General features: G+C 37.6%; 1 protein-coding gene across 4 annotated transcripts; it reads right to left on the reverse strand.

Moving 5' to 3' along the window:
* Positions 1-3,591: 3,591 nt before the first annotated feature.
* LOC129891636 (uncharacterized) lies at positions 3,592-12,845 on the reverse strand. Of its 4 annotated transcripts, none has more exons than XM_055967051.1 (15): positions 12,378-12,845; positions 11,238-11,317; positions 10,862-10,979; positions 10,566-10,744; positions 8,799-8,881; positions 8,535-8,719; positions 7,904-7,965; positions 7,628-7,736; positions 7,403-7,519; positions 7,024-7,143; positions 6,763-6,883; positions 6,516-6,672; positions 5,602-5,674; positions 4,515-4,642; positions 3,592-3,937 (listed from the first exon to the last, which is right to left on the reverse strand). In XM_055967051.1, the coding sequence occupies exons 1-15, from the start codon at positions 12,604-12,606 to the stop codon at positions 3,815-3,817; spliced, it is 1,884 nt and encodes a 627-aa protein (XP_055823026.1). In that variant the 5' UTR covers positions 12,607-12,845; the 3' UTR covers positions 3,592-3,814. The 4 variants fall into 4 exon arrangements, with proteins under 4 accessions (XP_055823026.1, XP_055823027.1, XP_055823028.1 ...); XM_055967052.1 differs by having other exon boundaries at positions 6,516-6,612; positions 12,378-12,734; XM_055967053.1 differs by lacking the exon at positions 12,378-12,845 and adding an exon at positions 11,936-11,965 and having other exon boundaries at positions 10,862-11,023.
* Positions 12,846-16,215: the final 3,370 nt, after the last annotated feature.

Here is a 16,215-nt window from a genome sequence, read left to right on the forward strand (position 1 = left end):
ATTATAATAAATACTCTCCATCCCAATTAGTATTTGGTCATGAGCCAAATATAGCCCATCTAAAAAAATTTGGTTGTGCGGTATACGTGTCTGTAGCACCACCACAACGTACCAAGATGGACCCTCAACGAAGGTTGGGCATATATGTTGGGTTTGACTCACCCTTCATAATTCGATACCTTGAACCGTTGACTAGAGACTTATTCACTGCTCGATTTGCAGATTATCGATTTGATGAAATAATTTTTCCGCCATTAGGGGGAGACAAAAAGGAACCCGAAAAAGAAAAAGAAATTGTGTGGAAAGTTTCATCACTATCTCATTTTGATCCACGCACCTGCACATGTGAGCAGGAGGTCCAAAAGATCATCCACTTACAGAGAACAGCAAATCAAATGCCAGATGCATTTACTGATTTGAAACGGATACCTAAGTCACATATCCCTGCAGAGAATATGCCTATCCGGATTGATGTCCCAAAAGGACCATCTACAAGTATCATAGCTTCTGAATCTCAAACACGCCAGAAACGTGATAGACCACTGGGTTCAAAGGATAAAAATTCTAGAAAGAGAAGTGTGAAAAATAATAAAGATGATATTACACAAGAACCTCTTGAAGGAGGTCAAGATTTGAGTAATCCTGATATTCCTGAAGAAATTAGTGAACCCGAGACTCAAGTGAATGAAGAACTTTCAATAAGTTCTACCGGTGATGAGATAAATTTAGATCGATCGAAAATCACAGTTGATAATGTTTTTGCATATAATGTTGCAATTAACCTTATGCAAGATAGTGAAAGTCTTGAGCCTAAATCCGTCAAAGAATGTCGACGTAGATGTGATTGGCCAGAATGGCAAAAGGCAATTCAATCAGAATTAGACTCACTTACTAAACGTGAAGTTTTTGGACCTGTAGTCCAAACCCCTGAAGGTGTGAAATCAGTTGGATATAAATGGGTTTTTGTGCGAGAACGAAATGAGAGAAATGAAATTGTAAGATATAAGGCATGCCTTGTTGCACAAGGATTCTCTCAAAGACCCGGGGTCAATTATGAAGAAACATATTCACCCGTTATGGATGGAATAACATTTCGATATCTCATCAGTTTAGCTATATATAAAAATCTTGATATACATGTAATGGATGTAATTACAGCTTACCTTTATGGTTCACTTGATAATGAAATTTACATGAAAATCCCAGAAGGATTAAAATTGCCTGAAGCATGTAATAAGTCTCGGAAGATGTACTCAATAAAACTACAAAGATCATTATATGGTCTGAAATAATCAGGGCGTATGTGTTATAATCGCCTAAGTGGGTACTTAATAAATGAAGACTATATAAATGATGTTATTTTTTCATGTGTTTTTATTAAAAAAAACAGAATCAGAGTTTGTTATACTCGCCGTTTATGTTGATGACATAAATCTCATTGGGACCCCTGAAGAGGTCCAAAAGGCGATTGAGTATCTAAAGAAAGAATTTGAGATGAAAGACCTTGGAAAGATAAAATTTTGTCTAGGTCTGCAAATTGAATATTTAGCAGACGTGGTTTTTGTCCACCAATCTGCCTACATTGAGAAAATCTTAAAAGATTTTAAATGGACAAAGCACATCCATTAAGTACTCCAATGGTTGTTCGATCACTTAAAATGAAAAAAGATCAATTTCGACCTCCAGAAGAGGATGAAGAAATTCTTGGTCCTGAAGTACCATATCTCAGTGCTATTTGTGCACTTATGTACCTTGCTAACGCAACGAGGCCTGATATAACATTCTCAGTTAATTTGCTGGCAAGGTATAATTCATCCCCAACGCGAAGGCATTGGAACGGTATCAAACATATTTTGCGATACCTGAAGGGTACTATTGATATGAGTTTGTTTTATACTAACAAAGGTTGTGCGGACCTTATTGGTTATGCAGATGCAGGTTATTTATCAGACTCATATAAAGCTCGATCTCAGACAGACTATCTGTTTACACACGGAGGAACTGTTATATCATGGCGATCTACAAAGCAGTCTATTGTTGCTACTTCTTCAAATCATGCTGAAATAATAGCAATTCATGAAGCAAGTAGAGAATGTGTGTGGTTGAGATCGATGATACAGTTCATCAAAGAAAGATGTGGTCTGGAAAATGATGTTAAAATACCCACAATTATATTTGAAGACAATGCCGCATGCATAGCTCAATTAAAAAGTGGCTTCATAAAAGGAGACAGAACGAAACATATTTCACCAAAATTATTCTTCACACATGATCTACAGAAGAATGGTGATATAGATGTACAACAAGTTCGTTCAAGTGATAATCTTGCAGATTTATTCACAAAGGCATTACCAACATCAACTTTTGAAAAACTAAGATATAAGATTGGAATGCGTCGTCTCCAAAATATCAAATGAAGTTTTCATCAGGGGGAGAAAATACGCGTTGTATTCTTTTTTCCTTAACCAAGGTTTTATCTCACTGGATTTTTCTGGTAAGGTTTTTAATGAGGCAGCACTCAAGGCGTATTACCAAATGTGTGTACTCTTTTTCCTTCACTAGGCTTTTTCCCACTGGGTTTTTCTAGTAAGGTTTTAACGAGGCACAACATCTATGGATGTTCAGTGTAACAATGTTTATTGTTTGTTGTAAAACATTTTTTTTTACGTGGACATCCAAGGGAAGTTTTAAACAACAAATGGGCAAGTGGATTGTCCACTTCAATTATTTTATCTTCTATGTGGGGCCCACTTGTCCACCACTTGATTTCTTTCACTATTATAAATATGCCAAATTGCAATGTAAAATGCAGAGACAGTGAACACAATACATACACGACTTTCATCTTTCGTTCGTCTGCTCTTCCTTCTCTTCTTTTATTCTCTCCACTTTTCTTTGCTAAATACAGTTTATTTTTATAACATTAACTTAATTTTAATATTTTTTTTATAATGTTCGCCTTTATTCTTGATTATGACTTTCTTCGACAAAGCAAGTGACCTTTGTGACGTGAGAAATCAACACCAAACGATGAACTCATTAACAAAATGGGAACACGTCAATATGTTTTTGTCTAATCATTTATAAAATGGTTAATAAAAGGCTCAAATTGGTGAAGAATAGTATTCCTAATTTAATGCATTAATTAGTAAAGGGAAAAATACGCCCAACTTCCACCAAACATGACACTGACATTAGTTTGTCAACAAAATTAAATAAAGACTAATAAGTCAAAGGATTCGTAGATTGATTTGATGTACAGCTAATTGATGTTGATGGTAAAATCTCACCAAACATATTTAACTTAGATTTAATAAAGCGCGAATTTCTTATTTGTGTTATATGTATGTATTATACACACATTTATACGTATAATGCATACAAGCAGAAGGAATGGACGCATTTAAGAATACTTTAGTGTTAATGTGAGCTTACAATTTTGTTACTTTTGTTATGTAATATTCGTTTAACTTTGAGTTCTGCAATCATTTCATTTAATCATTTCGAAATGAGTTTAAGTTATATACACTGTCGACCTAAAGAAATTTCAAAACTAGAACTGGAAGATCCCTAGAGGGAAAGAAAACCATATGACATGAACAAGTCAAACAAAATTCCACTGTACATGTGATAATAGTTGAATAGGTGATACATTTTGAAATATCTTTTTATACACCTACATAATGTGGTTCAAAGAAGTGCAGGAGGAAGAGGAGGGGGACTAGGAACTGGCGTCGCGTTTTCCTTCATTCCTGGATGACCTGTTTGTAGCATGTCAAATACCAAAAGGTGCGACAACAATGAAGAATAAACCTCAAGCCAAAGCCTCAGCCATAAGTAAACGATGCTTCTGTTGCTGCTCATAAAGGTCGAGGAAGATGCTGTATTTGGCATCGTGGTACTTCTTCACTTTCATGTCTTTAGACGGATGAACAACCTGCCATCAACCGCATGAGAAACCATAAGAACAATAGGGCAGAATGAACGTTAATGGTAAAGACGTTTTTCCATAGTGGAAGATAAAGATAAAATTACTAGAATCTGGTGTGTGGCACCAGTAAGGGTGGCAGTGGAGGAGAAAAGACGGGATGTCTTGCCATTAGGTTGTCGGGAAGAAGCAAACACACAAACGAAGACAGCCTCTCTAAGCAAGTACAGGAAAGTGCAGTAAAAGACTTCGCCGAACATTTAATCTGTTGTCCCAACAAGATCTTAACACAAGAAATTTTATTTTCTATGATTTTCTGCATCAGGATGTAGATGGTATAGTTCCTAAAAGAGCCAATTTTACCCAATCGACCAACCACGGAGAGGTAAAGTCAGAGTCAATGAATGTTAGAAGTTAAAAATGCAAAAGCATGAGCAAATTGCAAGAGAGAGAGAGAGAAATGGACGATAAATAAATAAATGAATTGTTTTAAAAAGTAAAAAGGAAGGCAACAGCTAGTGCCCGGACTTCTGTAGCAAAAGGTTCCTCTTTTAGTGAGACAGGTAGATAGTGTCAACAGTCACACCTGACCAGCTGCGTTCATTGCCTTCATGGCGTCACGAACAGTAGGATATTTCTTTGAAGCAACAGCACCAAGAATAGCAGACCCCAATAGCACAGATTCATTTTCGCGAGGGAGAATGGTAGGGTAACCTGCACAAGATATGATACAGCTTGGAATTGATTAATATATCCAATCACGGAGAAATCTAGGATTATTCAGTACCGAAGTTGAAGGCTTCACGTAGATACTGAAAATAAATTGAAATTTATAATACACCCTTTCAGCAATTGGGAAGCTCAAGGGAAAGTTTAGGATTCACTACCATCCATAGAAGTCTAGCACTTTCTAACTTCTTGTTTCAGATTATTTCCTTCTATTTCATCGTTTACTGTTCTAGAGGTAACCAAGTTGTTGTAGTATAGTGGTGACTACTCCCGCCCGCCACGGGGTGACTGGGGTTCGACCACCTGGCAATGGAAAGTTTCTATTCAGCTGACCCAACTTGATTGGGACCAAGGCGTAGTCGTTGTTGATCTGTTCTGGAGGAGATCAAGCGAGGATATTGTGCAAGCTTTGATTTTTTGAGTTGGTATCAACAACGAGGATATTAAGCATGCTTTGTTTACTTTTGCCAGCGTCAACAAGGATGGAAGGACAATGAATTTTACAAGTATAGCTGATCTGTGGTCCACTTCTAAGAACTGAAAACAAATACACCAAAAGCTCGATTTGTTCAAGATGCTCTTCTAGACCTAAATGCCAGTTAGCAGCTCCCGGACCACTGGGTAACAGAATAACATTTTAGCTTTGGTTTAAATTTGCTTCAACTGACTAACTGATGGGAATGTTGCGTGAGACACAATCTACTAACTAATCTATTTCTTTCAAATGCCCCACTAGAAACAGATCATAATTTCATTTTATAATACCTCGGGAGCTAATGAAACTATTTTAATAAATTTTAATTCTCTCATTGATCGCTAGCAATGTATTTATGCAGAGAGTAAATGCATTACATATTCATCCAATTCATGTATAATTGTACATCACATAACTCATTGATAAACAGCATAAAAAGGGAATGAGAGAGAGAGAGAGAGAGAGAGACCAATAATATCCGCATGCTCTTGAACAAATAGACGATTCTTTGAAAGTCCACCACAGGCAAGTAGTGTGTCAATCTGAACATAAAGAAACAATATAAGGAAGAAGATCATTTCAAGCAATGCAGTAAATATTGGTTCAGGTATCAAAATGGAATGCATGTACACTTCACGATAAAAGCTCTCAGCATAAGAAAAGCAACAAATAGAAGAGCAAAGTGATGTTGGTAGTTGAACGTTGTCTCGCTTTCCGGTGGGATAGGTTTGGTGGTAGTTTAAAGCATTTTATCTCCATATTCTTTCTTGCTAGTAGTATTAGTATTATTCTCATAGTTTCTTGTTCTTCAATTTCTGTTATTATTTGTTGCTTCTTGTACTTCGGTTATCTTATATTTAGTTGTGGAATGCTGTGTAATGTTTTCCTAACTATTTGTCATGGTTTCTTCACTTACCGTATTTTTTTTGTCCAAAACTGCTTTAGAATGCTTTCCCTTTCTTTATTTTCTTTTCTTTTCCTTTTCTTTATTTGAGCAGAGTGTCTATCGGAAACAGTCTCTCTACCTTCACAAGATAGGGATAAGGTATGCGTACACACTATCCTCACCAGACCTCACTCGTGGGATTACACTAGGTTCATTGTTGTTTGTTGTTTTAGAAGATCAAAGTGATCAATAAGAAACTTTGAGACACAAAAACACTGTATGACTAGGTTCTTTCTCAGACACATCCTAACCTCCCACCACTGTTACCAAAAAGCTTACATCATCTTTTCTTTGAACGACCGAGTCTCAAAATTCAAAGTCTATTCAAAGATGCATGTGCTTGCCAGAAAAGGTCATACAAGACAACAATGTGGAGAACTGAAGCATACCAAACTTAGCTAACTAAATACAAGTAGTATCAGGAAATGAGTCCTCACCTTGTGTCCATTAGCATTGCAGTGCTCTACTATATGGCGGGTTCCATATGCAATGCCCTGTACTGTAGCAAGGTAGAGAAGTGCCAGCTGCTTTTCACTAGTGTCAAGTGTTAAACCAGAAATCATACCTTTTGACTTTGGATCTGCAATAGGGGACCTGACAGAAATTTTGCATTTTGCATGTAATTTTTAACAGATAGTAGGCAATCAAGGTAAAAAGCTTATTAACCATTATAAAACACTATACCTGTTACCATGAAAATCTGGGAGAATATGAATATCATTAGTCAATGCAGCTATAAATGGTGACCCCTCATCTTGCTTCATTGATTCCAGTATCTCATTTAACAAGTCAAATATTGAGATTCCTAGCAGAAGATATAAACTTACAACTTTTAAACAGGAGACCACCGCAAAAAAGGAGAGCAAAAAGCAAATTGCCAGGGAGTCGAGAAAACTTTGACAAGGAAGACATATTTCCATAAATGCCACATCAAGGTCATCTTACTTCGAGATGCAGCACGATTTGCAAGATGAGGAGATGCAACATGATTCTCAATTATATGGTCTAGTAATGAACCAGTAGCACTCTGTCCTCCTTCAGTAAGCCAGTACTCGGGCACCATCGCTGAAATTATTGCAAAGAGAAAAATGATGGAACATCAATTGCTTGTAACAAAAGCAACAGCATATGCAGATGAAAGATGGGAACCCTCCAAGATTAATGTTTCAACTAAATGCAGAACCTATATCTAACCATAAGCATTTCTTTTACAGCTTTTCAGCATTACAATGTCAGTTCAACTATGCATATCCTGAGCGGCATTTACATCATTTGAACAAAAATGGTTTGAAAGAACAACCGCACATTGCAAGTGGAAGTGTACCTGACCAGAAAGGTCCCCAGACTCCAGGTATGAATAATTTTGTCCTGGATACAGCCATGTGGCATGTGGAAGTACCACATACAAGCACCATACGCCTACTTATAGCATCCTCATCAACTTTCAAACATGCAGAAACAATACGTTAATAAGTAAATCTAGTCAACAATATAAGCAAAGATATTTTGATCATTCAACATATCCAGAAGATTACTCAATATTAACAACCTATAGATTCAGAATCTGATGCAGGCACACTTTCCATTACACCAACACCGCCAGCATGAGCATCTATCAGAGCAGTACCTACTGGTGTCCCTGCCATCAAACCCAATTCCTGAAACATAAAGCAGTGACTTAGTAAAGTAACTCAAAAGCATGAAGAAAGTAAGGGGACTTATAACCGCCAAAACCACAAATGCTTGCATCATTGGGAATGATTGTGTGCTTCTTTTCACTTTTGCTAATAATCAAGATGCAATGTGATTCTTATAAATTCTTCACCTTTGCAGCATGCGGTGTTAAACCCGAACCCAATGCATGACCAGGGAATGCTACACTTCGGCCTGCGCATTTTTATTATAAAATCATGAATAAGAATACTAAGCAGTTCTTAAGACAAAGATATTCCACTATACGAACAACATAAATAAATATTGACCCTTTGAGACAATGTGCCTAAACAGTTCAAAAGATATTTTTTTAAGTGGCAGGTTTATAAATCTCAATCCATAGATAAATTAGAAAACAATACAAAACAAAAAGAAATACACAAAAATGGAAAAGAAAATGAGAAAGGATGCTAAGCAGAACTACCAAAGTTTGCCAAGACACAGATCAGTAAATGCTGATAGTGACCTAACATGAAATGATGCACAAATTTGTAATTTTTTCTCTTCTTTTTGGGTGAGAGAAGACCAATTGCCAAACTAATACCTAATATATGAGAGGTGACTGTATCTGTTTTCCCGATACTCATTGCTCAACTTTCAAAGTCTCTTTCAACAGCCACACATTGTAGCACGACTTCAAATAAGATGATGAATAGAGATTGACAAGTTTGCAACAAAGTCAGTTCCATGATTTTTTTTTCAAATCATACATTTTGGTAATTTAGGTGAAGCTTCAAAAATACCTATCTTAGCATGATGCCCATCAACAAGATCGCCTAAACCAATCTCCTCCCAGAATCCATCATCCCATCCACAAGATTCCATATCACGGGAATCTTTCTCATTTATCTGCTGCATGTGTGCATGGCCTAGATATGTCCATTTGCATACAGTGGTGCATAGACTCCTTGTGTCATCTCCTGTTGCTCTAATAAGTTAACAGAACAGATGGCATCACCTCTTCCTGTTAAAACTTCAAGAGTTATAGTTCAGGAGCTATTTCTTACTTGTATGTTAACCAATCACTAAGATCCATCCACCTAAATGCCATCGACCAGGATTCTTGGAGATTTTCCTTCACCCACAAGAGCTGTAAAAACAATTTTTTATTAACAAGCAGTAGATAAAGCATATCAAGAAATGATGATCAAGGAAGTAATTAAGTAGAAAAAACTTTTCCTTTTTTGACTTCCTACAGTAGAAAGCAAGAAGCGTAAGGATGTCAAGAGCAAGCATACAAACAACACATACTAATTTGATCATCAGATTCAGAAGGAAAGTACAGGTGATATTGCTGATATTTATTCACTACTAGGTAAGAAGGTATGCATGTCATCGTCCCCAATAACATCACTCTTTCCACACGGTTCCAAAAGTATCCTTATGGACCACATCGTCCCCAATAACATCACTCTTTCCACACGTTTCCAAAAGTATCCTTATGGACCACACAAAAGCAAGTGCATGTTAAGAATTCAACATTGAAAAGCAAATTTCTGACAACCTAACCTCTAAGTCAGTCTCTTTACAGGACAGAACTTTATTTTATTGCTTTCTTACTCCTATACTCCTGCACCCTTTTTCTTGGGTAGTTTCAGGAAAGAAAGTCGATGTGGCACGGGGCTTAAAAGCTACACACTGAACAAGTGCTTCCTAGATCTCCTTATGCCAAGCAACTACCAAGATAAAAGGGGCCATCCATATGAAAACTTCTACAAATTCACCCGGCCATCAAGAGAGGAAGCATTTGACTACTCTTTCAATGTACCGTACACTATTTAGACACGTTTCACAGGCTTCTAGCTGAAATAAGTATCTATTGGCATTAAATTGTGTTATAGATGTCACCTATGTGGCAAGACAGCCGAGACTAACAACAACAACATACCCAGTGAAATCCCACAAGTGGAGTCTGGGGAGGGTAAGATGTACGTAGACCTTACCACTACCTCGTGGAGATAGAGAGGCAAGACAGCCGAGACTAACAAGCATTTATTTCTACATTATGAAGTAACTACACATATGTGGAACATTTTCTAGTGTATCAGATGGTTATGGCCAAAAAGTTCCTTAAAATTGTTGAAATGTTGGAACAGGGGAGGACATCTTTTCAGACAAAAACAAGATGGAAGATGATACCAGGTTGCATTTGGTGGACTGTTCGGAGGGAATGAAATCTGAGAAGCTTCGAAGGAAAGGGAATACTTTTTTTTTGGACCGACTTAACACTAAATTTTAACATATTCCTTGATACTCAAGGTGGTAAAACTTAAGTTTGATAATTTTGAACAACACTGGGATAATGAACAATCACCGAGCCTGAACCGGAACTAGTCGGGACAATTACCAACGGGGAAAAGGCCCCTGAAAACAGAGTAGTCACTGAAAAACTCACAATCCCACCGGAACGGTCCAGCAAGAGACTAGAATATAAAACTATAAGAAACAGAATGAAAATTCTAGCCGGGTGAATGGCGTGAATTAGAATCTATCAAAATTGTAGAGCTCTGATATTATGTGAAAACAAGAGAACAGATTCTTGGGATAAATAGATGATTCCATGAAGTAATATGAGAGGCGTGAAATACCCTGTTCACTTAGTATATCGCTTCAGTTTGGAACTAATTAATATTTGACTAACTTATCATTAACATTCTAGTAGAAGTGTTGCTACAAGAGGTCAGCTAAACTAACCAATACATGTACTTTAGATAATCAAGAATCTCATTCAGGAAAAAGATCCAAGACATAAGCAGTAGTCCTAGCATATGTACCTTTGGTGGTTCCATCTCGGGGGATACGCCTCCTCCGCAATACTGTAATACAGGTGAATTAGAGGCGTTGATCCTCTCAGCTTGTTTTACAGCTCTATGGTCCATCCACACTATGATGTTTCTTCTAGTATCACCACTCCATGAAACCGTGACAGGTTCACCCTCAGAATCAACAGCAACTGCATAGAGGAATCAATTCATCCATGTTATTTATTACCGTAATTCTGCATATATACCTCAATCAACACGCTGGACAGATTCACTAAGATGAACTGCAGCAGTTAGTGACTACATACCAAGAGAACAAGTAGCAGCGAACCCCAGTCCCTTAACTTCTTCCTTGGAAACATCTCCGAGGGCACATGCCGTTTTTACAGCAGTGCAGATAGCTAACCAAACATCAGTTGAAGATTGCTGGATTCGACAAACCACATAAATGAAATCAGAAGCACAAAGAACTGAAAAGGAAGAAATCAAGCACCACTTCAGCAAAACAGAGTACAGTTTTCTCATTTCTACCTTTTAAAAACATATTACTATCAAGTAACATATTGTAACGTGACACAACCAACAAAAGTTGACCAAAAGAGATTGAGGGAAATCAACCATATAGACAAACAACAAAAAGCAAGAACAAGGAATGTTCATTCTGAAATAGTTACGACATCTGACCTCAACACAGTCACCATCTTTCCATATCTGTATTGGACTACTGGCAGAACCTAGAAGCTTACCATCCTCATTAAAGAGACCTGCACGAGATTGTGATCTTAACATTAGTTACATATGACCACTCAGCGCTGAAAATAGCAACAGAAGCTTAACATTTGAGAATTGCTATCATCAAGTCAACACAAAAAAGAGAAACATAACCAACCTCAAACCCCCGGGAATAAAAACAATTTCACAAGAATTCATTCAAATACAAAAGCCACTAAGCACCACATTCACAAGACAGCAAGAATTCATTCAAAAACGAACACTACCAGTACCAACATCCACACCTTTAAGTCAATGTCAATGCAAAAATAAAGCCACGATTTTTTCACCATAACCAACCTCAGAACTCCAGGAAAAAAACAACTTTACACTTAATTCGAACAAGCACCATATTCACAATACTGCGACCATTCAAAAACCATGATTTTTTCACCATAAACAACCTCAAACCCCCATTAAAAACCAGCTTTACACTTAATTTGAACAAGCCCCGTTACCACAATACTGCAAGCATTCAAAAGACATGATTTTTTCACCATAACCAACCTAAAAACCCTAAAAGAATCAATTCCACAATTAATTCAAACCAACAAGGACCATATTCACAATACTGCAAGAATTCATTCAACTCCCCACACCATAACCACCACCTGCACGAGCACTGCCAGTACAAACATCCACACCGTTAAGTCAATGTCAACACACAAAAGCCGTGATTTTTTCAACATAGCCAATCTCAAAACCCCAATAAAAAACCAACTTTACACTTAATTCGAACAAGCACCATAATCACAATACTGCAAGAGTTCAAAAGACATGATTTTTTCACGATAACCAACCTCAAAGCTCCATAAAGAATCAATTTCACAATTAATTCACACCATATTCACAATACTGAAAGAATTCATTCAACCCCCCTCCCCCCCCCCCCACAACAACAACAACAACCTGCACGAGCTCTGCCAGTACCAACATCCACACCATTAAGTCAACATCAATCTCAAAACCCCATTAAAAAAAAACAACTTTACAATTAATTCATACCAGCAAGCACCTAACTCACAATACTCATTCAAAAGAAAAAAGCCACACCTGCACGAGCACTGCCAGTACCAACATCCACACCAAGAAATATTGAACGAAGCTGCTTAGGAAGGATATTCGTCGTCATTTCCACAGCAGAAGAGTTGGAAATTGGAAAAGAATTAAAACGGTAATAATTGTGCCGCTGGTTTTGATGTATAGAGTCAAGAAGTGGGGTTGTATCTGTCATGGATTTTCTTGAATCTAACTTTTTATCTCTTTCTTCTTTAAAATCCATTTTGTCCTTTTTCCTCTTTCTTTTATTTTTTCTTCTTCTCTTTTTTGTTAATTTTGTACTGTCAGTATGATTATTGGTTTTGATTTATAAAGACCTGCAAAAAATAACTGGAATTTTTTTGCTATAATGATGTGAAGAAGAAGACGATGATTGATGAGTATTAAATCTGGTTGTCTTAATCACTTTTTAAAAAAATTCTTTTTTTTGTTTATGATTAATACAATATCATTATTATCTTTGGATTTTTCTTGTTCTAGAAATAATAGAATGGAAATTTTATAGAGGAATGTTCTTTTTGAAAAAGACTGAGAAAATAGAATTGAATTCAGAATTTCTAGAAATAATGGTGGGTATTCGAATGCAATTTAATGGTTATATCATATGATAATAATACATTTATTGTATATATCTAGTTTAGGTAAAAAAAAATTGTAATTTATATATGTTATTGAAAATCTTGGAAAGTAATTATTAATTGACTGATATTAATGTGTTTGTCAATATTATCTTCATAAAATATTTTTTTTAAAATGTAATTTATTCATGTACATCTTGGAAAGTTAATCATTAATTAAATTGGAATTATTCGTGTATTAGTAATAAAACTAGGAAAGTTAATCATTACTTGCCTTTATAGGTTTTTTAAGCTACTTTTTCTTTTCATCTTTCTTGAAATTTGTTCTTATATATAGCTCATGAAGTACTTCTTAAGCATCGTTTTCCTCATATTTGCGCTCTATAGTATTTTTTTATAAGTTATATATCTATTTGTGTGATTTATCTAATTAATGATGAAAATCTTATAAACTTTTTAAAAAATCAGCAAATTAATTTGTCATTACTAATTTTTAATATGTTTTTTTTTCATTTTCATAATGATTTTATTTTATTGAAGGCATCAAGACAAGTGGAATAAACCATTATCACCTACAAAGCCTTGTAATATGAAAGATTGCAACAACTAAGTTTAGTGGTAAACCTTCACCTCCTGGTATTCATGGACCATTGGAATTAGGAGATTGTGCTTCTGATGGAAGTTGTGATTGCATTTTTTTGTTGTGAAGTTGGGTGTTGATTATTGCTTATGAATTTTATTGTATGTCGTGGTGAAATAAACTTCTTTATTCTTCTCTAAATTGTTACTATTTAACAAAAAGAAAAAGAAAAAAAGAAACTCTTCAGATTTATGTATTTGGATTATACAACAACAACAACAACAACAAACCCAGTATAATCCCATAATGTGGGGTCTGGGGAGGGTAGAGTGTACGCAGACCTAACCCCCACCTTGAAAGGTAGGGCGGTTGTTTCCGAAAGACCCTCGGCTTTAAGAGAGAACAAGATAAAAAGGTCAGATAGGGGCAAACATATAGAAAACAAGATGAAAACAGAAATAGCAAAAGGGAAAGTCGTGGTAGAGTGGTACGGGAAGAAAGAGGCATAACTACAATAAATAAATAAATAAGATAAGATAAGATAAGATAAGATAGATAAGACAGTCAAAGTACAACGGCGCCTCAACTATAAACAACAATACAATGCAGAAATCAAAAGGCAATAAACAATGGACAGAACTACAACTACTATGGTGCAAAAGATGAATCACTTAGCCTTTAATCCTAATCTGGGTCCTCCACGAAGGAAATTATAGTGCGCTAATGCGCCTACTAGTAGGGTAGGGTAACGCGACTATGTACTAGCCTTCTACCCGAATGCGGGTCCTCCACACACTCCTATCTAAGGTCATGTCCTCGGTAAGCTGTAACTGCGTCATGTCTTGTCTAATCACCTCTCCCCAATATTTCTTCGGCCTACCCCTACCTCTTCTGAAGCCATCCATGGCCAACCTCTCACACCTCCTCACTGAGGCATCCGTGTCTCTCCTCTTCACATGCCCAAACCACCTAAGTCGCATTTCCCGCATCTTGTCTTCCACTGAGGCCACTCCTACCTTATCCCGAATAGCCTCATTTCTAATCCTGTCGCTCCTGGTACGCCCACACATCCATCTCAACATTCTCATCTCGGCTACTTTCATCTTTTGGACGTGAGAGACCTTAATTGGCCAACACTCCGCCCCATATAACATAGCCGGTCTAACAACCACTTTGTAGAACTTGCCCTTAAGTTGTGATGGCACCTTCTTGTCACAGAGCACCACGGAAGCGAGCCTCCATTTCATCCATCCTGCCCCAATACGATGCGTGACATCGTCGTCAATCTTCCCGCTGCCTTGCATGATAGACCCCCAGGTACTTGAAACTACCTTTCTTTTGGATAGCCTGGTCACCAAGCATAACTTCTGCGCTAACCTCATAGGGTGTCTCACTGAACTTGCACTCTAAGTACTCTGTCTTGGTCCTACTCAGCTTAAAACCTTTAGACTCCAGGGTGTGTCTCCAATCCTCCAGCTTAGCATTAACTCCGCTACGAGTCTCATCGATCAGGACTATATCGTCCGCAAAAAGCATACACCATGGCACCTCACCTTGAATTTATCGCGTCAATACATCCATCACCAAGGCAAATAAAAATGGACTAAGGGCTGATCCTTGATGTAACCCCATCACAACTGGGAAGTGCTCTGAGTCTCCTCCTCCTGTACCCTGGTTTTGGCGCCCTCGTACATATCCTTGATCACTCTAATGTACGCCACCGATACACCTTTAGCCTCCAAACATCTCCATGGTATTTCTCGTGGAACTTTATCGTAAGCCTTTTCTAGATCAATGAATACCATATGCAAGTCTCTCTTTCTCTCCCTATACCGATCCACCAGTCTCCTCATAAGATGGATAGCTTCAGTAGTTGAGCGTCCCGGCATAAATCCAAACTGGTTCTCTAAAATAGACACGCCTCTCCTAACCCTCATCTCCACCACTCTTTCCCATATTTTCATAGTATGACTTAGAAGCTTGATACCCCTATAGTTGTTGCAACTCTGGATATCTCCCTTGTTTTTGTATATAGGGATTAGTACGCTCGACCTCCATTCTTCGGGCATTGTTGTTGTCCTAAAGATGACATTAAATAACCTAGTCAGCCACTCCAAACCTACCTGGCTCGTGCTCTTCCAAAATTCACCAGGGATCTCATCAGGTCCGATCGCTCTTCCCCAGCGCATCCTACGCACAGCACCCTTAAGCTCTTCGACCAAAATACTCCTGCAACACTCACCAACGCGAAGCCTCCCTGTGTGTTCTAAATCTCCCAACATAATCTCTCTGTCTCCTTCTTCGTTCAAGAGTTTATGGAAGTACGACTGCCATCTCTGTTTAATGAGGGTCTCTTCTACCAATACATTTCCATGTTCGTCCTTAATGCACTTCACTTGATCCACATCGCGTGCCCTTCGCTCCCGCATCCTGGCTAGCTTGAACAATTTCCTATCCCCCACCTTTTTCTTCTAGTTCAGCATAAAGGCGTTCAAAAGCTGCCGTTTTTGCCGTCGAAACCGCTGACTTCGCCTCTTTCCTCGCTATCTTATAAAGTTCCCTATTCGTCCACTTCTCCACCTCATCCTTGCTTTCTATCAGCTTCGCATACGCTATCTTCTTCGCTTCCACCTTCCCTTGCACTTCTCCATTCCATCACCAGTCTCCTCGGTGC

Source organism: Solanum dulcamara, chromosome 6 (genome assembly GCF_947179165.1).
Source record: "Solanum dulcamara chromosome 6, daSolDulc1.2, whole genome shotgun sequence".
In the NCBI taxonomy this organism is placed as follows: Eukaryota; Viridiplantae; Streptophyta; class Magnoliopsida; order Solanales; family Solanaceae; genus Solanum; species Solanum dulcamara.

Bases quoted from the DNA above. Each gene is read 5' to 3' on its own strand.
- LOC129891636 (XM_055967051.1), bottom strand. From the start codon at position 12,606: ATGGATTTTAAAGAAGAAAGAGATAAAAAGTTAGATTCAAGAAAATCC. The intron at 10,745-10,861 runs GTATGTAGTCAC...TCCTCTATGCAG, and splicing joins CGCTGCTACTTGTTCTCTTG to TTGCTGTTGATTCTGAGGGT. The intron at 7,520-7,627 runs GTTGTTAATATT...CATGTTTGAAAG, and splicing joins ATCAGATTCTGAATCTATAG to TTGATGAGGATGCTATAAGT.